The sequence below is a fragment of the Cyclopterus lumpus genome, chromosome 10 (genome assembly GCF_009769545.1).
Source record: "Cyclopterus lumpus isolate fCycLum1 chromosome 10, fCycLum1.pri, whole genome shotgun sequence".
Classification (NCBI taxonomy): Eukaryota; Metazoa; Chordata; class Actinopteri; order Perciformes; family Cyclopteridae; genus Cyclopterus; species Cyclopterus lumpus.
In genome coordinates, this window is record NC_046975.1 from 19,132,821 (window position 1) to 19,156,064 (window position 23,244).

Here is a 23,244-nt window from a genome sequence, read left to right on the forward strand (position 1 = left end):
CAACGTGAAATTAACTGCGATACCTTACTATGATTATCATACGCATATGAGACCATCGATGAGGTGCTGACTGGTGCCAATAAACATGCTGGGAGTGATTTGGCCGCTGGCCTTTGGTTTTCCCTACTTAGTGTGTTGGAAGATGACTAGTCTTCCTTTTCTTTCACACATTATCACATTTGTAATCAGCACATTGTTATTATGAGAGTGATTCAATTATGTTTAAGTGCTAACCTGAATACATTTAAGAGAGTTTTGTAATATTGCATATTAACAGTGAATATGAATATGAAACACAGCGTGTTGCTGAAATATTGACCCTCATAGCTTTAAATAATATTGGTTATCATTTATTTGAGTGCTAGTGAGTCTCAAGCTTTGACTAACCGAATCATATTACTTGAAATCAAGGGGATGTCGATGACTGGATGATTTAGCCCTGAACAAAAACTTCTGGCCGGATTATTTAATATGGATATTTATGGTCAAGAGGATGATTCTTGATGAGTTTATTGACTCCTTTTTCTTTTGTGTATCCCCCATCATCAAGTCATTCTGCCCCCCTTTACAGGCATTTTGCTCAAACCCTAACGTACGTTCATAAAAATGTGTTCTGCATCGTCTCCAGAGAATGAACCTTAATGTTCTCGATGACCTCCTGAACATTTCTACCTTCTGGAAATATAAAACCTTATAATCTATGTCCAGTTTTCTAAAGCGTGGCTTTTTCTTTTTGAATTGAAACTTTGTATCAGCCGTTTAAAAGGTCTTGTGACCTTAAACCTTGCTTTTTTCCCCCAGTGGTGCAAATCTGACGTGACGGTCCCGGTTGCTGCACTTGGAGAAAGCTGAGCGACGAGCGAAGGACTGTCCTCTTAATGTGACACCTGATGATTACGCCTCGGTTCACTGAGCTGAGTGGGGGTTCAGAGCCAAAGGAACCATGTGTGTGTGTGTGTGTGTGTGTGTGTGTGTGTGTGTCTGTCTGTCTGTCTGTCTGTGTGTGTGTGCAACAGCTGTAAGTGGTAAGGTGGCTGGCAGTGTGAGAGGTTGCTCGATGCCAACAACGATAATGACATAGTGCATGTGCGGGTGAGTGTCTGTGTGTATATTGACTGAGATCCAGTGTCAAAGGGTACCAGCTGTGTGTGGGTGTGTGTGTGTGTGTGTGTGTGTGTACGTGTGTTTTAGAGGACACTGTCACAGATATAAAAACTTAACTTCCTAGTCAGCAGTTTAACTTGCTGCACCAACACAGTTCTCTGTCTCTCTCTCTTTTCTTCAAGCACATAGCCCCCCCCCCCCATCTCTCTCTCCTTCCTGTGTGATTGCTCTTAAACCTCCTGTAGGTTCAGTTTCAGGTCACTAAGGAGAGGCTGTCCATTACTAACTTACTGTCCAGTAAATGTGGAAAATATGATTTTTTTTGTGTGCGTGTGTTTTTGTGTGTGTACCTGTGTAGTTGGGTGGGCAGACGCAGGTGTAGTTGTTGACTCCGTCGATGCAGGTGGAGTTGTTCTCACAGTCGTTGTCTTCACAGTCGTCTGGGTTCATCTCACACCGTTGGCCCTCGAAGCCTGGCGGACACACACAGCTGCACACACAATGTGCATTATAAGATGGTGACCGGGCCAGCTCTGAACACACACTCCTGCCGCACAACTTGAGATAAAATCAATCCGCTGCTCCACCTCACTTCCCCCTTAAATTCTTCTATAAGAGCTTGAAAGAAAACAATTTAATCTGTATTCAAGTGGGTTTTCTTCCATCCTGTGCTGGTTCTTACACACATATTTAGCAGTCCAACAAGAGACACAATTTCATGCCTCATTTTATAGCAGAAATTAAATTTGAAAAAGCTTTAACTATCACTGCTTCACACGCAACCTCTGTGTCTTCCTCTGCACTAAAACTTAGAGGCAGTCAGCTATTTTGAACGCAGCCCTTTGATTCATGTCATCTCCGCCTTTCTTGTTGGGGGATGTTTCATTACTGAACACCAGAAGCCGAAGCATCTCCAGCATCTCGAGAAAAGAAACTCTAAAACAAAAGCAACCCGCCCGGAGATGAAAAAGAAACATGCTGAGATTAACTTTTTTTGTTTTTTGTTTGTTTGATGGCAGTACAGTAAACACACGGGCAACTCTAAAATAATTATCAAAGCCTCCTCCTTCCCTCCATTCATCTTCCTCCCCCCCCCCTCTCACTCTCCCCAAATCTTGAGATGCATTTCACCCTCCTCTCTCCTCTCCAGCCCTTGATCTATCTCCCCCTCTTCTTATCTCAGTCCGGTTAACTCCTTATGATAGATCACACACACGCACACACACACACACACACACACACACACACACACACACGCACACACACACACACACTGACACTTATCTCAGTCACTAGCTTTTCCCACACATGGAGGATAGTCATTGGTTACTCCGCCACATCTGTCCACTGGTTTCAGAAATCTACATTTAAAGCTGCGTTGAACACATTTGGACGTTTCGTTTGTTGTGGCGGACATATTAGCATCCAGTTGCCTGGTTACACATCCAACAACACCAACCTCCCATTGGAGTCATATGACTAGCCAACATAAAGTCCACAACCAGTTTCTTTTAATCTGTGTTCTGGTCTCCATTAGCCACTGATAAAAAAAATAATACTATATCTATCAATATATATTTATATATATGTGCTGGCCAGAAGAGCTAAAAGCAACACAGAGCTGGGACAATAAAAATGGAAAACCTTCCATGCAACATGCAAAATAAAAAGCACACATCTCTCAATCACACACCCGCCAAAAAAAGAGGCACGTATGATTCGTTGTAGTTGAGGCTTCGGGAGTCTGCGAAGGGTGAAGAGGCCCCTAATAGCATAACCACGCAGGACCAGACGCACATCAAAGCTTCACGAAGGGCAAAGGCCTTGTTAAGGAACAGAGAAATCTGGATAAGATATTTATGACAATTGTTTCAATCAAAAAGGCTGTTTGTCATGAGTCCGGGACCAAGAGGGGATTTTTTTGGAGAGACACTGATAACTTTTGCAGGGACATGCTTCCACATGCACGAGTGCATGCACGAATATAGTCTCAATTTGCACATTGTATAGTATTTAATATGTTTTTTGAAGCAATTCCACCTCTAAGTCTGCCTCCTTGGCCCTTCAAAGAGTGTTAAAGAGTGTAACATGTTAAATGGCAAAAAGGGCTGTTTCGTTAGAAAATGAACTAAATAACAAAAAACATACTATACAGAGGCTGCTTTCAATTTATCATATTACAAAAATGTCGCTATACTTTTGGTCTGTGGTCCACTACTTGAGTTATATTTCGTCTCCTGGCACCGTGTTCTGATGAGGCCAAAGTGTGTAAAGCAAGTTTGAGATGGTGTATCAGCTCCACTCCCTCAACAGCTGCCACTGAGACGATCTTGACCCCCGGCTCTGCAGCCAGCAGTCAGACTGTGATTGCGTTGGGCAGCTCCCAGTTGTGAATGTGTGAAACTGTATGAATGTGAAACAGGAGTTACTGGAAGCGAGCGAGTGTAGCTTTCCTCGGATAAAATATAGATGAATGAGTGTGCTTATGTTTTACATTAGCTTACAATCACAGCTAACAGCTATTTTTTTGTGTGATGTTTTATAATTTTTTCGCTGAGGATTTTCAGGGGGGGGATTTATTTTTCTATGATTCATATGAAGTAGTTTAATTACATGTGCATTCATTCAGTCAGAATAGAGCCGTTATATATGTTGCTGCATTGGGTTTACACTATATTCATTATGAACTTGTGTAAAGGGGCAAAAGAAGCAAAGTTAGCAATAGGAGTAGCAGTAATCTGTATAACTGGATGGTATCGAACCGAAACACAAAACACAGATTCACCATTCACACTGGTGAACCGATGCTTATGTTTAAACTCAGGGCTCATGCAACAGAATCCTCTTTTCCTTGTTCGTTCTCAAATATTACAATTGAAACGAGAGCTTACAAATGAGGTTCGATCAAAAGGCATATATTATTTTTATACGCCGTTTTAAATCGTTTGTGCGTAACTGCAAAATAAATATCACACATTTACACTCTGGGAACAGAGACCTGACAGATTAATGCAGAATAAGTTGAGAAATTCTGATGTGGACACAGACATAAGTTTAAAACATCCCTTTTAGAGAGAGAGGAGATCAGAGAGGGCACAAGGATTTAGTGAGCAGCCCAAATGGGTGTTCTTCCTCTGGACAGTCCCTCTCTTCCTGTGTAACTCCCCCACCCCACAACACACACACACACACAACACATCACACCACACATCACAACACACAAAACACACACAACACAACACAACACAACACAAACACAACAAAAAACACAGCACCACACCACAACACAACACAACACAACACAACACAACACAACACAACACAACACAACACAACACAACACAACACAACACCACACCACACCACACACACACACACACACACACACACACACACACACACACCACACACACACACACACACACACACACACACACACACACACACACACACACACACACACACACACACACACACACACACACACACACACACACACACACACACACACACACACACACACACACACACACACACGCCATAAGGAGAAGGTAAGTTGTTATCTCGGATGATGCTTGTCCAGTGAAGACTGTCTACTCTAATCATGCTGTCTATATTTCTGGATGCCGAGTAAAGTTAATTTTCACTTCAGATGAGAATATAGGGTGAGGTTTTTAAACCGTCTCCACTAATAGAGAGCGGCGGCACGGTGGAAAGGGCAATACGATTTTACCTCCAGCATGAATGGATTCCCGAAGGACTTCTTTAAAACTGCTCTTTTATTCCTCTAGATCTCTTACATGTAGTATAAAAACAAACATATGCTGGTTTGAAAGACACAAAGAAACTGCACTGAAAACAGGCAGACAGTTGGTTGCATTAACACACACAAACACACAGTGTTTAAAACCAGCAGTTCTTTATACGCCTCATTAGTTAACCACAGATCTGTACCTGAAGTGGTCTTCACGGCCAGGATGAATGTGGCAGGTTCCTCCATTGGAGCACGGAAAACTAATACAGGCATTGATGGGTATTTCACAGTTTTGACCCTGGAAGAGAGGAAAGTTAATAATTTGAATTCACTATTCAAACAAGGACATGTTTACTTCCCTATATAATAGATATACTTCCTCCCTCTGGTTCCACAGACAAACAGCAAAAACTGAGCTAATGAGCTGCATGCTGATGGTGTGGAGATAAAGCACTTCCATACCAGCGACAAGGGTTCAAATTCCTCGTGAGTGTTTATGTGGTGAGAAGCTGTTGAGGGATTAAACTTTTGTGACTAAAATGCGGTGGATCTTGAGAACGTCTCTGTGCATAACAGTATTTATCTTCATATTAAAGGAGTTAGGCAGGTAGGTAATCCTATTCATATATATACTTGATATGTATATATGTGCATATGTGTCTGCCCAGAAAAGTGCCCTTGTAATAAACTGCCAATTTTCTGCTTTGGGACCACAGCCGTTATAATATTTTAGTTGTGGTGAAAGAATATAGCCTGCAGAGAGATAGAGGGTTGACTTAATGCATTCTGCCTGGTTAATCTAAAATAAAGCAATTTCCTAAGCAACTGCTCAACTTTCCCAATGAGCTTTCATTTTATTTTATTTTTCTTCCTCCCTCTTACGCACAATCACAGTAATCAGCTCACATGTGTGTGTGTGTGTGTGTGTGTGTGCTATACATGCGTGATGCAGCCTACTGCACTGATTCATTGCTCTTCTCACCACACACCTGTTTTCTAAATAAACAGCTTGCCCTAGGAACTGTATCATGTATCAGAGTCCCACACACACACACACACACACACACACACTCTCTCTCTCTCTCCACATCGAGCCCTGTGGCTGTAGTTTTAATTTCAAACCACCAAACCTTTGGCCGCCAACACGCCCACTTCCTCTGATCAAAGCGGAGAACAGGACGTTTATTCTTGCTTTCCTTCTCCATCCATCTTAATTATTTCCTCTTCTCTTTTTTTTAAATTGACCGTAGATATTTATTCACTTTCTCTTTCTTTCTACCTCTCTCTCTTGCTAACTATCCCTCTCTGTCAGATGTTTTCTCTCTCACCATTTAACCCTTTCCAATTTCTCTTTTCTTAGAAATCCACCTCTGTCACTCTCTCCTGTAGTTGAAGAGTTTCTCTCACTTCCTCCTCTCTTCTCCTGCTCTTTCTCTCTCTCCCTCTTTTGTTCTCTGCTGCTCCTTCTTTGATTCCGCTTACACATTTTAATTAACGTTGTCCCAGTGGACAGAGAGGAAATCATACACTCAGTCATGAACGTGCACAGGCACAAGCACACACACCCGACAGTGTTTCCCAGTCTGTGACCTTGGCAAGTGATGTTTTAATTAAAAAGCCAGACCAAAGCGTTGTCCTCCTGTAACAGCCAAAAAGGTCATGAGGCGTGTGTGTGCACATGAGATGATAAGTGTATCTTTAAACACACACACACACACACACGCTTGAACCCACTGATCTCTACACGCACATGCAGACAATCTGGTAGGTAATCCACACACATATGCAGACACTCGCATACATTAAACACACGCTCCTTAAATGCAAATCGCCCCCTCGCGAGTGGATTTGCATGTCTTTCCTAACGCAGGAGTCTTGACACTTATTACACCCTCGGTCTTTTGATCAGTCAATACTTTTTTCGTTTGCAGCCAGCTGCAGTCATCATTCCTCTATTGATGAATCGGTAGATACATTATGCATGCAAGGCCGAAGCTAAGCCTGATAATACTGCTAATACCACAGGCGTACGCAGCGTGACTATCCATCATTCACTCATGCGGCCAATTCATAGAATTGGCCGGCAAAAGCAACACTTTTTGCTTCAGAATACAGAGAAACCCTCAACATAATGGTTATTTGTGTGACGGTGGAGGTTGCCGGTATTAGGGATCAGGAGAAAGAACATGGCACCAACATTGTCAAGGTTCAAGGATTGATTTGTTCTGCTTCCACATCTGCTAAACTATATTTACGCTCTTGATGAGAAACTTTGTAAACGTCTCCAACAGTTTCATAGTGGATGGTAGTAGAGGTGTTGAACCCAACAACCAAGACTTACCACACCAATAAATAAATACAAGAGACAACATACATTGACATTGGACCACAGAGTTTAAAAAATAAATAAAATAGAGAGAAAATATTGTTTGGTTTCACAGCGATATATTTAATATTGAGTTAACTGCCGTGCTTTTGAGACGAAAAAATGCTGGCTTCTGTTGTAGACTAAGAACCAAAAGCACGTCCTCTACGGTTACCCCCTTCCACGCTAAGGGTCTCTATCGAGTGGCTCACCTTGAAACCATATGGACAGGTGCAATGGTAGGATCCAGTCGTATCGGAGACACAGGTGCCATTGTTTTGACAGGGTTCTGCCAGGCAGGGGGCACACTTTGACATCAGGCTGATTTCTACTGGACCTGAGACAGAAAACAGAAGCAGATGCGATTAGAAAGAAGACCGGGGGGTGGTGGTGGTGGGGGGGGTGGGGGGGTATTTAGTTATATTGCCCTAAAAGGCTCGGCCACAGACTACATGTAATGGATGGTGTACTAAGAAGAGGCCGTACAGGATAAGACAAGTAAGAGCTTAGGAGAGCAATAAAAGTGATTTGTTTTCTCAACGCGAGAGGACGGAGAGAATATTTGATTTAGGGTGATGATGGGAGGTCCCTCTATACCTCCACAAGTGTGTGATCTCAGTACCTGAGTCACAGTCCACTTTGTACTTTCTCATGGAAAAACCTACACCAGCTATTTCCCTTGCATACATGTCTCTGAGTTACAGTTTATTCGTACACGCAGGATCATTGCGTTCAAGATGTCTTTTTCCCTCTGTTTAAAAAAAGTCTACTAATAAATTATCTTTCCCTCTGGTCTGAGAGCAGGGGTTCTTCCATATTGTTGGAACCAATCCCAGCATGCATTGGGTGAGAGTTGGGCTGGACCCTGGACAGGTCACTCTACCACACAGCTAAAACGCAGAGAGAAAGAAACACATTCACACTCACAGTTTGTGAATTTCATAACCTGCATGATTTTGGACTAAATATCAAACCATTGGCAGCCCACTTAAAACACTGAAACTCGCCCTGAGACTGGATTAAAGTCCAACTATTGGCCAGCAGACTGCCTGATGACAAAACCCAGAGCAGTGGAAGTAGATCACACACATTTACTTCTTCTTCTACTAGTCTGGATCGTTCCACTGGACCGCTACAAGGTCAAGAATGAAATACCTCAACAATCCAAACAAGTAAAAGGGTCAAACTTCTTAAGTCAGGATAATGTGACAACGGTTCAGTTACTGTTTAAAGAGTCTTAACACAGAAATGATTCACTCATGTTTTCCACCTTTCAGTGCACTAATCTGATTAAATCCAAGAATGAATCCAGTGCCAACACAGGTATGTATGGACTAACAGGTGGGGGTGGTAAAGAGGACAATATTTACCGTTACACTGAAATCTGTTGAGTGGCGTGGTGAGCAGTAGCCTGTCGGCCATATCAGGAGGCCCAGTGCAACGAGCGATGCCTACGAAGACACAAATCAACTTCACATAAACGCAATATGAAATGCACATGACAGCAGACAACATGTCGTATTTTAAAAATACAGATATTCTAACAGCATCTCAATGGTGATTGTCCATCTTACCAGGCTCTTTGAAGCCAGCCTTGACCCACTGAGAGAGCCAGCGCAGGTCACAGTTACAGTACAGGGGGTTGGCACCAAGAGCCCTAGACACACACAATTAAAAGTGTAAACCTTAGCGCCTGCATCCAAGACACTTATACACACAAACAGGTACACGGAGCTGCACTCACAGGTGGGAGAGAGAGGTGAGGTGGTTGAAAGCTCCCTCTGGTATGGTTGAAAGATCGTTACCATGGAGAGTGCTGGAGGAGGGAGAGAGAGGCGTACATGAATATTAAACACAAAAAAATGATCTTGTTACAAATTCAAGAGGTCACTTTTCACCCGTTGCTAACTCCAATTTGTGGTGGATTATTTTGAATATGTACTCTTTATAATCCCTTTTTTTGCTGCAAGGAGAAGAACGCAAATTTGACCTTTGACTTCAGTTCTAGCTACTAGCTGCGAGTATGAACTGACTGGGCTTCAAATGGGGAAGCTGCTTTTAAGGCTAACTCATAGATGACAGCACTCATGGCTCTTTTTACAATGACTATCTAAACAAACATACTGCCTGATATCCATCATATCAGAAGTACCCCGACAGCCACGCTGGCTAACACCAGCTTTTCAAAAAACGAATACACCAACCCTGACGAGCTGCTTGCTACATTATTTAAATGATTTGTGACCCCCTCAGCTGCAGACACACCATCATCCCCTTTCGAAAATGGAAAAATAAATATAATATTTCTGAAAGAATAAAACAAAATAAACAGAACGCTTATTTTCATGGTCGGGCAATAAAGCTGGTCCTGGTCTCTGAATGGAAAATAAACTCATATGGTCATCAGCCAGACTATGGTGCCTATGTGTGTGTGTGTGTGTGTGTGTGTTTGTGTGTGTCTGAAAAAAAATCATCTCTGTGTCAAAGGGACAAACTGCAGGCTGTGATGTGTATCGGTGTGAGCATGTGCATTTTCTGTTTTGTGCCTTTGGGTTTTTCTCCACGTGTTTGTGCGCGTAGTTGTATGTGTGCTACAAACTTTCGTCTCCGAGGGCTCAGAGTGCGGAGTGTGTGAGTGTGTCCTTTGTGTCTCGCCATTTGAGTGCCTGCTGGATATAAGTTCACATTCCATTAGAGCAAAGGGCTGTAGCAGGCGACAGCTATCAAACCAACACTGTTGGAAAAGTGTGTGTGTGAGATTTTTCTTTATGTGCATAATTCAGTGTGTGCATGTTTGGGTCAGTGTGTACTAAAGTGTATCCTCGCAAAGTTACAGTGTGTGTCTGTGTGTGCATCTATGTACGGTGGTCTAACAGCCCCCGCGCAAAGGCTCGCCCAGAGGAGGTTGTGGGTAATGAGGAAGTGACAGTGATGGCTGCCTGGCAACCAGTTGCTAAGCGGGGGCATGGAGAGATCAGTCCCCAAGGCAACATCAACTAAAATGAAAGGAAGAAAGGAAGAAAGGAAGAAAGGAGGAAAGGAGGAAAGGAGGAAAGGAGGAAAGAAACAAAACACCAAACAGCCAATGACTTAAAGTTCTGCAAGGTGAAAGCCTCAGAAGAGATAAAGTCTATACAGACGAAGGGCCAGGAGCAAAGCTGGCTGACGATGAATCATTTCTGAACAAACAATGGTGGCCAATGTTTGGGAAGAAATGTCGACACAGAATACCAAAAAAATTCATCAATGACTGTCATGTAATGATTGTGACATTCTACCAACAGATCTTTACCTTTTTAATTTCAAAGCCAATAAGACTAGAACGTTAACATCCTCAGCCTCAACCTTTTGACACCACAAACAAACCTCTTAACTAACCACAGCAGCAGCGTTCAGACATTCCCACCAACAGTGTGCACTATTCAGTAAAGCAAAAGGGGAAAGTAGCCGCATTGTCTTTGCGATATAAAACATCAGGGATTATGGACAATGTCTTACTTTTGAGAGCCTCTGGCTCTAAAAAACAACCAGGTTGTGGTTAAATAATATATAGGCAAACCTTTCAAACCTTCTTGCGTTTTTGGTGATAACAAAATAATCTTGGTGTGGATTGTTATCCAGAGCAAAATACATGCTGCTGTTCAAATCTTCTGTTCATGAAAAGAGGAATTTCCTTCACCTCCATCATATTGGAGAGGAGGTGCAAATCTCAGAGGCGGATAGTTGTAAAAGGCATAATTTTTCTTGTCATTTGGGTAAACTGACATTTTAAGAGATGCTCAATATAACGCCTCCTGAACATTTTAAGGATTTAAGTTCTCGCCTTGCTGCAGTGATGAACAAGTGTCCTGTTAACTTACATATTAAAGTGCTATTTGGCAGTAATTCTGCTGTCGTTGAGTCCTGAAAGTGTGTGCAGCCGGTCGTATGTGTGTGAGAGGATGGTCGGACAGAAATATTCACACTGCGCATGTGTGTGCGCGTGCAAGCTTGCGAGACAGAGGGTGGACAGCCAGATGGATGACTGAGAGAAACAGAGGCTGAAGGTCGATCCATCAAACACAACATTGGGCGGAGAGAGAGAGAGAGAGAGAGAGAGAAAGAGAGAGAGAGAGAGAGAGGGAGAGAGAGAGGGAGAGACAAAGCATGCAGATAGACGAGGGAGTATTAAAGACGGAGATGAGAGATTGTCACTTTTATCTTTCTAGTACCCTGAAACAACAAATGATTGGGTGGCTGTGACACATTTTGTGACTGAGTCTTAACATGGCACTCGGCCTGGAACCGGGGGAGTGATTAAACTTTGATTTAGCTCAGCGCTATAACTTGCAACGGGAGTGTTGAATATTGAATCCATTGCGGCACTTGACGATGAAGCTCGCTACTCACAGCAGGCGAAGTGACTTGAGCCCGTCGAAGGCCTGGACCGGGATGCAGCGAATCTGGTTATAACTCAGGATGCTGAACACAGAGGACATCAACAAGGTCACAACACGCACTTTGTGACTCAGGATGCTGCTCGTCATCGCACTATTATTTTCTTGTTTGTGTATTTTAAAATGATGTTATCTTTGTCTTTCAGAGTGCAATCCCTGATGACGTAAAAATAATGGAGAGATAGAAAGAAGGGGGAGGGCAGGAGAGATGACAACGCAGATTTGGTTTTAACACAGAACCTGTAGCCGCTGTGGGTAAAACAAAGGGAAATAAACATGAGTCACATTTCAAATGAAGTAGAAGAGATACAAAAATAACACAACTGTCGAAGGCAGAAATGAGGCTCCCACACCACAGGATGTTTTTCTACTAATTAACCACACATTTAGTTTAGTGATGAATAAAGGTTAAGGAGACAAACATTTAAGGACAGCATTCTGATCAAGGTCAAAGAAGATATAGTTTCAGGAGTTTTTAATTTGTTAAGACTTAGTTATACTATATAATGATGATTATGCTGAAGACAGCAGTAGCCTAGAACATTGGCTCCAAACAGGTTTGACTCTCTACATTGTTGTTAAGGAAAATTCTACTTGTGCCTTTCAGAAAATCTGATTTGGAAAAAGAAACACTCTCCTCTGCCTCTTCAACTCTTGGCAATGTGTGCTTGAGCAAGGCATTTAACTCGGCAAGTGTTCCACTGATGCTATCTGTGAGCTAACAGTAGAGGCCTGTAGTTGCACTGGGCAGCTCCCAGGCGTGAATGAGTGCACCTCTATGAAATATAAAAACTGGGCGTTGCTGGAAAAGAGCTAATGTACTTTCCCTGGACACACAAAATCCCCCGAATTGATGTAAAATCATTGTAATAGAAAAGAAAGAATAAAAAGACTTAATATATAAAGACAATTTGTATGTAGGACAGAAGGGCAGGAAAGTATTTAAGAGAGGGGATTTGAGAGGCTCTACAGAAGATTATAATTCAACAGATTCATTGAGTGAGTAGCAGAGAAGTGAAATGCCAATTTTAAAAAGGAATAAGAAAGGCAATAGACCACATGTTAGAAGGAGGAAGACGATACAAAAAGAATATACAAGAGAAGCTTGAAATGAGATGGAGGAGAGGGAGGGAGAGGAGTGAAGTAGTATTTGGGGTAAAAGGAGGACAGAAGATACAGACAAGAAATGGGAGAGAAGAAAAAGCATTTAAAATATGAAGAGAGAGGGGCGAGATGATAGGGGGATTAATCAAGTTAAGAGAAGAAAACACTGATTTATCTTGTGGTTTTTAACCTCACACAAACACACACAAACGCACACATCCCATCAACACATGTGTGGGGATGTGTGTCTTCATTGCCACGGTAAACTCACAGTGTGGCTAGTTGGAGACATGTTGCTGAAGGTGGAGGGGGCCAATATGCTGATGCTGTTGTTGCTCAGGTCCCTGTGCAGATACAAGGATGCAGTGAGTGCACACAGGCAACACTCCACACACCGAACATACTGAACAGATGCATTGTGGGTTTGCACACTGTCTGCACACAGATATGTGTATTCAAGGTTGTGTGAGGGGTACTTACACCAATGACAGCTGCCTCAGGCTCGCCAGCTCCTTGGGCACAGCTGCCAACATATTACCCTCCAGGTAACTGCAGGGAAAGGTGCATATTAATGTAGAATGTATTACATATATTAATACAGAGATACAGGCATATGGCGGTAAGAAAATGGCAACATAACACATAAAGGGTTTGATTGAAAAGTGCAGGAGACGAGGGACGTAAAAGGCCGATGTGAGTTGAGTTTGGACTGCGTTGGTGGGAAGAGGAATGAGCCGTAGAACCTCAAATACATGTATATGGCACAGACAGTGTATACATTTAGCAGAGAAGTCTTTTAGGTCATATTTATGATCTGCTGATGTGTTCTTTGTGAATGTGATCAGCTACAAATTAAATGGTGTCAGAAATAAAGCAAAAGTTCAGCTGAGCAAGAGCCAGGAGGCGGATTGGCTAAACATCTAGCGTGGCACTCGACAAAGTTCAACACAAAAGTTGATCTCATCCCACCCAGCTCGTCTGTGCAGGAGCTTTTTTTTAAAAATGACAGACATGAATGTGCTCATTAAACTTAAATCTAATTTCGATTGTACAGTAATTTTACCTATGCATTATATACCTCCTATACACATTTTAGAAGCAGTGGGCTGCTGTGAAGCGCCTGGGATATTCTCAAGCTCAAGGACACAGTAGGACGTGTAGATCACTAAATTAAGCACTATTTGTTAAGCTAAACATTTGTTAGAGAAGACCAAAAATCTCATCTTTAACTTTTTATTTGTTATTTGACTGCATTTCCTCAATGGGAAAAGAGATTAAAAAAGAGGACGCCATGTGGGCTCAAATGTCTGGACATACATATGAGAGGTCATGTAGGGCAACAGACCAGAGCTCTTTGTCAAGTAAATGTTGCTTTTGGACATTGTTAACATTGTTTTGACATCAAAGTTAGCTCGTACACTGATGACGACCAAATAAGGACAAGATGACTAGAACGCGTGTGTTTGGATGTGAACCTGCAGTTCAACATGTTAACATGTAGCGTTACACACATATTCCAACCACTGCAGATATACAACATCCACCTACTGACCCCTCTGTGTTGGTGAGTGTGTGTGGGGCAAGTTAACAAACACACACTCACCGTGGCTTCTTCTCCTTGGTATCTTTGGTATTATAACATTATAATATTGAAGACAGAATAATTTTAAAAGTCTTTCTTTTTATATTGTAAGGAAAATAATAAGTAATAAGTATTTGTGCTTACAGTCTCTCTCTCCGTGGCTATATAATGTTGGAGACAGTGTGTTGTAGATAGATTCAAATATCTGCCGTGCTTCGTAGATTTATGACATTAACATCCAAACAAACACACAAACAGATGCAACATTCACTTGCCTATAATCCCATCAAGTGTGCGTGCGTTTGTGTGTATTCACTGAATGGTTTGTTAGTTCCTGAAGCAGCAACGGGCAAACTGCAGCATCAATATTGGACTGCAGCACTGTGTGTGTGTGTGTGTGTGTGTGTGTGTGTGTGTGTGTGTGCGTGGTTGTGACTTCAGTGGAGAGTAAGCAATGCCCATTTCTGTTTGTGTGCATGTGCATGTCTGCCCGTATGCTTATTGGCTCTCGAGTCTGTGTATTTGAACAAAAGTGAACGTGTGCATCCTTGAGGTTGTACGTGTCTTTGTGAGAGTGCATGCGTGACTCACAGCTCCGTGGTGTCCTTGGGAATGCCCTTGGGCAGAGAGCGCAGCCCTCTATTGCTGCATCGCACCACGCCGTCTGTGCACGCGCAAACGTCAGGGCAACTAGACGAAGGAAGGCAACCATTATCCTCAGCACCTGGAGAGAGAGAGAGAGAGGGCACAGAGTGGGATATCAGACAAAGAGAAACGGAGAAGGACGGGCAATTTAAAAAAAGGGACAGAGGTGAGAGAAAAAGAACAAGAGCAACAGTGGGAGGTAAAAGGAAGAAGGAAATCAGTCTGACCGAGGGACATGAGGTTGAGACAAACAAGAGGGAGAGAATAGGGAGGACAAAGGCAGAGAAACCGAGAGAGAAAGAGAGAGAGTGGGATGCATAGAGAAAAAGACTGAACTGTAAGTGTGCTACTTGGTCGGTTCAATTCAACTCAGCACTTTTAAAGTACTTTACAATCCATTTCAAATGACCAGAGGCAGCTAAAATCAGCTACCCCGGTGTGGTTGAACATCTGGTTCAGGACCTGCAGGCAAGTCACAGTGAAGGTAAAATACCTCCGATGATGCTGCAGAAACACTGTCCAGATGTTGATGGGTTGGCCTGCAGTATGTTGGAAAAGTCCCCTGCAGTCATGTAGCTAAACTTCCTGCATTGTTTTGTCATACCAAGATGAGAATGCTCTTAAACAACTGCATGAGATCATTATTATCCAAATAAATATACATATTACAAACCTTTCTATTTAAGATCGGGAAACCATGTTGCTTTTCGGCTTTGAATTGACACCTTCAGTCTTGGAAAAACAGTTTTTTTCTTTTTCTTCAATGGTTTTGGTAAACTGAACAGTTGGTCTGTGAGAAAGACTGCTCAGGCTGTGCAGCTATGTTTCACACACGTGCACACAAACATATGGCGGGGACTGAAAACATCTGAGCGATTATAATCGTTTAACACTTAGAGATAAGAAGGAACACAGACTAGAGATTTGTTCTTGGCTAAAAACGCCCTCCATTTACTTGACTGACACACGCACACGCACACACACACACACACACACACACACACACACACACACACACACACACACACACACACACACACACACACACACACACACACACACACACACACACACACACACACACACACACACACACACACAGCTTCAATTTAGAGCTGCATCATGTACTTGAACTGCGGTCCTAAATGTGAAACAAGCCGAGTTAAAACCATAATGAAGGATAATGACGACCGGACACTAAGCCAATCATAACACAACTGCAATTTGAGTTTATGTGTGTGTACGAGAGAAAGAGAGAGGCCAAGTTTACACTCATCTACTGTCGGTTCATACTTGGCTGCGTGGTTGTGTTGTGTTTGGTTGTGTTGTTTGCCAATATACTGCCATGGGCTGCAATGATATACATGCGTCTAATGTATAAGTGTATGAGTTGCACATTTAGTATTGTTAAATGGCTATCTCCCCCTGTCCTGTGGCCATTTCCTCCTTCACTCTGTAGTTTTCTAATTAAATGTCGAAATGTCGAGCGAATGGGTGCCTACGTGGCCGTGTGTGGAGAAGTGTGTGCAAGTGTATGTGTTTAGCTGCCGAGTCCACAGGGAGGTGAAGCCGTGGGCTGACTCACTCCACAGTTGGCTGATTGAACTAACATCTAAATGTGCGCTAAATATCTTCTCACAAATTCAATTAACTTTACCTTTCCCCCCCGGCTGACTTTCGACAACTTAACAGTCATTTTACTCAACTATAAATAGACTGGACAAGGGGAACTTGTTTCTCTGTGTGTGTGTGTGTTCGTGCTAATATTTGAGAACCAGTTTGAGATTTACACCGTCAGAGTGTGGAGGCGGTGTCACCCCTGGATTAGCTCCACCAGGCGTAAGCCTGTGGGGAGATCATGTGACAAGTTGCGCGTGTGTGTGTGTGCATGCGTGTGTGTATCCGTCTATCCAACTGTTCAGGGCTGATCATGCATACAACTTGACCCATCAGACTAATATCTTTTTTTGCACATTAATGACTGTTTGCTCAAGGATCTCGAGTGGTTGCGGTTGACTCACAATTTAAAAAACAAAACATGTTATTGACTTATTACTCCTCACTGATAACAACAATTATTTCAGTAGCGATTTCAGCCAGGTCACAAACTAGCATCAGCACTCATTTTCAGAGCATCTGTAGACTGAGTCCAATGAAGTGAGGCACGATACGAGATGAATAAATCCCCATTCTGTTATCTTCACAGACATTTTGACTCTAAAGAAGCCGGGAGGGACAACCGAGTGAGATTCAACTCTTCTTTGTTTGGGAGGGGACAGGAAGACCCACCTGGCAAAGATCACTTCACTCTACTGAGTGCTCTTCTCTAGTATTAGAATAGGGATTAGCATCGAGAGCAGATTAGACATTTAATGTAACCATTGTCAGGTCCTCACAAGGATGGAAGTACAAAGGCTTGAGTGCAGTATCAGTCCTTCAAATCTATATGTCTGCAGCTGAGTGAGTTTGAAGGTAGATGTAGTAGTGTGTGTGTGTGTGTGTGTGTGTGATGCAAGATGCACAAGATGCAAGAATGAATATTAAGATCTGATAAAATCTTACAGTTTCCTTACTTGGACCAAGCAGGCTAACTACTTTCCAAACTCATTTTCAGTTAATGGTTGCAGCACAGCTACAGGAAATTAGAAAAGTGTAATAAATTCTAAGGAACTCAGGCAGGGGAGAGAGAGGGTGCAACAAGATGGAAAGATTGAAAAAGGGGAGATCGAAAAAAGTTTAAAGTGTAAAGCCATTAAGACAGCAAAATGGAGGAAAAGAAACAAAGATGTAATCGACAGCAGAGCCAAACTTGGCGCCAAAAGGAAGGCCTAAGTTGCAATAGGCAGGCATCGCTGTGGTAACGGCAACGTCACTGGAGAAACCACACGCTGATGTCATCTACGGCTGCTGTTTGTCAGTAGCTACGGATCACTCTGTCCTCACAATACCCCGCTGAGTCCAGTGCAAACAAAAAGAGTCGACGAACCCGAGGATGTGACAAGTTTGAATTGATATAACAGAGAGTTCGCCCGGAGAACAATTTACTTCCTTTGGGACATTAGGGCACTCATTGTATGTCACTCTGGGCAATGCAGTTGTCCCGATATAAATAGTATTTTCTGTGGCTTGTCCAGGAATTTCTAAATTTCATTAGAGTCTTACTTTCCTTCCTGATGAAACATACTCCATTAAAAGTGTTGTGCATTATCACCAACCATTAAACAACCTTCCTTGATATCATTCACTTCGGTATTTCTATCACTCATGCTCTTATCTGTTCAGGACACATGGCTTCTGAGTGACACGTGCCATTTCTTTCAGGTTTCAGGCTGTGGCCTTCCTGGTTTTTCTGACACTCAGTGTCATTGTTAATGCTAGCTGCACATCCTGTGGAACTTGGCATCCCAGCACTATACATGTTCAAGTGTTGTTCACGACACAATTTCATTGGCAATCTTCTTTCAGCAATATTTCACGTGTAAGCATTGTTATTTCCAATTATGTGCATGGAGCCAAAAAGAAAAGCAGAGTGAGAGATGGGCTCACCGTCGCATGTGAAGTCTGGTGTGGCCACATCCTGGATGGGGATCTCCTTCAGGAAGGCGGGCTTCTGGCAGCGAGGGTTTCCACTGACCACCCTGGTCTTCTTCAGCCACTGACCCAGCCAGGCCAAATGACAATCACACACATACGGGTTGGACAGGAGGTTGCTATGACGGAGAGAGAGAAAGAAATCACTTTTAACGGGGTCACTCGTATTGGAAGCCTCTTGAACATGGACGCAATTGAAGTTACATTTCATACACTACATGTTTCCACAATATGAATAATTCTTAATGGCAAAATGATGATAAATGTTTTCCCGGAATTCATTTAAAATATTGATGAATACACTCTGAGCAGACACAGACAAAATAAGAGAAGACAAAACAAAAAAAGAGACACAAAGGAGAGAGATCACCTACTTATTCATGAACCATTCCCAATTATAATAATACTTATTATTATTATTACAATTTGTATGGTTTATACACTGCAAACCACATATATTATTTGTTGGTGCACTTGAGTAATAAAAAGACAAAGAGTGAAATGGAGAGACGGGGAACAAAAGAAAGGCAAACAGAAAAGGTCATTAGTTGATTTTATTCATTTTGAGTGAGACATTGTGAAAGAGAGAAAGAAAAAATAAAAGGTTATCTGTACATTTTATCAATTTTTGATCAACCCTCATTGCATTTTGTTGCTTTTGTAACACTGCTCATGTAATATTGATGCTCGGTGGGGGCCTCGGAGGCACCAGCAGCACATATTTTCTTCACAGCTAACTGCTGCTTTAAATTCAATACAGTTCAGCGAATGTCCATTTTGGGTGGTATAACCATATGAATATACCTTTCGCTGATTGACGGAAAATATAAGAGGATAATTTAGGTAATACAATTTTCAGCAGTATAACAAATCACACATATCTCTTTATTGATGATGGCACGTCTCCAAATCGTGTCAAGACATGTGCAAGTGACGTTTTTCCTCTCACTCTGTCTGATGAACTAATAAACCTGAATGTTGCTGTTTGTGCTACAATATTAATGGTTTGCTGCTACAGATAGGGAACAAGTTATTTCCTCATCTCCTTGTAATTAATTGACCTCGCTGCCTGGCATCCAGACGTGTGCTAAATCCCTTCCTTCCGTAACAATGTGTTAATCTTTTAATTAAACGGGGAAACTCTACTGGGAAACAATGCAATACAAATGGAGACTGATATTAGAAATAGAGCGGGAGGAGGAGAGAAAATCAGAGGAAAGATAAGGAAATGAAAAGAGGAGGCGTGAAGAAGGGAAGCTCGAGAAATAAAAACTATGCATCTTTTTTTCACAGCAGGCGGGTGTTGCATACACAGTCAAGTGTTACTGCAAGGCCAATGGAAAACTGATGCTGGAAGAAAATGAAAAATGTGAAAAATGACAAGGGTGATGAAAATAGAATATCGTTCCATTTTTGTCGTGATAATCACCAACAGCCCTACTGAGACAACAAGTTTATGCAACGATGCATACGCCGTCCATCCATCCTCCCTCTCCCCGCGTCCCCATTTCTCCTCCCTCGTCTCGCACCTTTTCCTCCAAGTAGAAACTTGAATGGAAGGTGACAGGTACACAGCAGGACGGAGAGCGAGAACAAGAGTCAGGACAAGAGAAGGAAGCATGGAGGATAAAGAAAGTGAGAGTAGGGAGGATGCAAGGAGGCTTCTTTTTCTTATTTTTTTTTTGCTCGGTTTGTCTGTGTGCTCACGGGGGAAAAAAAGACATAAAACTCAACCTGTAATGTTTTATTAAGATGAAAAAAATCTATTATTTACAACCGTCACATCTGGTTGGTCAGAAGACTGAAGAAGAAAGTACACAACTTTACTTCATCGCGGTTGTTTCTGTACATCTCTGCACAGGATGAACACACGCACGCATGCACGCACAAAAACACACACACACACACACACACACACACACACACCCACATAACCAAGGTCCCCCAAGGTCTATTTAAAATGACATATTCAAACCAAAAACACAAATAAGCCATCCAAAAATTAATATCTTGGTTGCAGCTGGTGTGTTCATCTTGAGAAAGATTAAAAAAACAAGCTTGCAGATGCTGTTGTGTGTGTTCGTGTGTGTGTTCATGTGTGTGTGTGTGTGTGTATACAGATGCTGAGATATATTTAGCTTTGATAACAAATGTTCTGGGCTCCAGACCAATCTAGTCGATAATGATGGAGAGCATCTGGGAGGAGAACAGCGTCCAGAGAGCAACATGTGTGTACATGTGTGTGCGTATGTGTGTGTGTGTAGATAACTCCCACAGCAGAGCAATACTCTGAGAAGTTGGAGGAAAGAGGAGGAGATAAAGAAAGAAGCAGAGACAAAAGACGGTTGAGATTCTGTCAGATCTCAAGATAGACAAAAAGCGATTGCTGCACACATTGAGAGAAGAATAATTGGATGAAAATGTAAAAAAAAACTACAACAACATCAACAATAACACCAAGCAAATGAGCAGGAAGAGAGAGAAAGGTTGTCCGATGAGACTCACATGGTAGACAGGGAGTGCAGGGTGGAGAAGGCTCCCGGGGCGATGCTGGAGATCCTGTTGTCGTACAGCGAGAGCAGACGCACCGAGCTCAGACCTGTGAATGTGCTGTTGTCGATGCAGCTGATCTGGTTGCTCCGCAGCATTCTGGAAACACACGTATCAACTATATTTAGTCTCAGAAAAGCTAAACACATTTTGTTTTACCTTGAAGATCACAACAAAATCTCCAAAGCACAAACTCCAGATTATCATGTTTAGTCTTAAATCAGGTTTGTTGAAGCTTGATCAATAAACTGACGACTCAAGAATGTATTATCCTCTTTGCACTTTTCATGTTGATGTTGTTTCAACAGATGGGTTTAAAGTTTGCCCTGTGGCTAATGAAACAGTTTGCCTTTTAAACAGTTGCTTTAAAAAAATACAACATGTACAAACTTTGGTTGGATAACAAGAGACAAAGAGGACGTAAGGAGCATTGCCTATAATGACACAGACAGAACGCAGAGGTAAATTCAAACCAGTCCCCAGACAACCGTGACAGAGTCTGCAATATGACATTAGCTTTTGACATGCAGTCATGTGGGACCAGGCTAACTGAGTTAGTTAGCATTAGCAATCTCTGGGACAGGCTAACCTAGTTAGCAAGGCTATTACTGGAGCAGGGAGCCTCTTAACATAATACAGAGAGAGCCATGATGCCATTAGAGAGTCATTAGCCGGCATACTATATATATATATATATATATATATATATATATATATATATATATATATATATATATATATACATATTTATATATATACATGATAGCATTAGTTAGTCATTACTGAGCATACACAGACAACATTAGCTCATGATTTCGTACACTATCCTGTAACCCCTAATTGGATGCTAGCCTGTTTATGGTCGGTGCAACAATATGCTGTCATCAGCTTTGATTTCAGGGGTGAGTGAGTAAACAATCCTGGTCATCTCTTTAATCAGGGAGAGAAAAAAGTGAATGAAGCCCACCATAAGTCAGATGCTAACATAAGTCATAGTCCGCACGGTTTAATGCGTCACGACCAGGACATTAGCTGGCCATTTTTACAGGACAGTAAACAGGATAACTAAGCTATAAATAGCTGAAAGGTAGGTTTCAGGTGATTTCATAGCTTCTGTGTTTGACCTGTGCATCAAAAGCTCTTGCTTTGTTCGTTATATAGTGCTTTTAGTCAAAGGAGAAAACAGACTTTGACATATTTGAAATTCATTAGCATTAGCGTTCCGCAGAGTGGGAGGAACATGGAGACTTGTGGGGTTAAGTGTACACACACACACACACACACACACTAATGTTAACCAGACTTACAGCGTTTTCAGGCCATTGAGGCCTTTGAACATGCGTCCCTGCAGTCCAGTTAGCTTGTTCCCCGTCAGCAGCAGCTCCAAAACGCCAACCGCTCCGTCAAAGGCACCGTCACGGATGTCCCTCAACTTGTTGTTGCTTAGGTTTCTGGAGGAAGGACAAATTAGGATGTTCAGATTAGGCTGTTCTTCCCAATTATTTTTCTGCTCATGTTTGATTTAACTACAGTACAGGCAGGATAACCACCTGCAGGATAACCACATGCAGACACATATGAAGTGTTTGCATGCACACACACACACACACACGCACACACACACATCCAGAATGTTCCCAGTTTAATTGCAAGAATCAATCATGTCCCTTCCACTAATAAATGTTAACTCTTCTCTCCTTCGTCTTAATATCCTCGTCTTTTACAAGAGATATAACAGCTTAGAGTCATCAATCTATAGACTACAAAGCACACACACATACACGCAAAAGAAAATGAGACAAGTGGTCACAGACAACTGGAAATGATTACCATCTCTCTTCCTTGCACACATAATGAGAAAAATGAAAAGAGAGCATTTGGCCACAGAGACAATAACTTGAGATGATAGATATCACAACTACTGTAGCTTTTATTCATAGCTAGTTTTGTGTTATCAGTTCTTATCAGCTTTATGGGAGAGGAGAGGAGAGGTAAAGAGTAAGAAGTAGATGAGGGAAAGTATAAAAATGAAATGATTGCAGACACACTTAGAGTAAAATAAAAAGTATAGCATAGCAGATGCAAGGATGAGGGAGAATATGAGAGGAAAGGA

At 42.1% G+C, this 23,244-nt stretch overlaps 1 protein-coding gene across 1 annotated transcript in view; it reads right to left on the minus strand.

The window, feature by feature from the left end:
* slit3 (slit homolog 3 (Drosophila)) overlaps positions 1-23,244 on the minus strand; it is a 220,022-nt gene that overhangs the window by 19,383 nt on the left and 177,395 nt on the right. Inside the window, 14 exon segments of the mRNA XM_034543991.1 lie at positions 1,455-1,594; positions 5,059-5,156; positions 7,436-7,560; positions 8,594-8,674; positions 8,798-8,880; positions 8,968-9,039; positions 11,613-11,684; positions 13,035-13,048; positions 13,050-13,107; positions 13,244-13,312; positions 14,937-15,069; positions 18,537-18,700; positions 21,087-21,230; positions 22,439-22,582. Of these exon segments, the coding sequence (XP_034399882.1) occupies positions 1,455-1,594; positions 5,059-5,156; positions 7,436-7,560; positions 8,594-8,674; positions 8,798-8,880; positions 8,968-9,039; positions 11,613-11,684; positions 13,035-13,048; positions 13,050-13,107; positions 13,244-13,312; positions 14,937-15,069; positions 18,537-18,700; positions 21,087-21,230; positions 22,439-22,582 (1,397 nt within the window).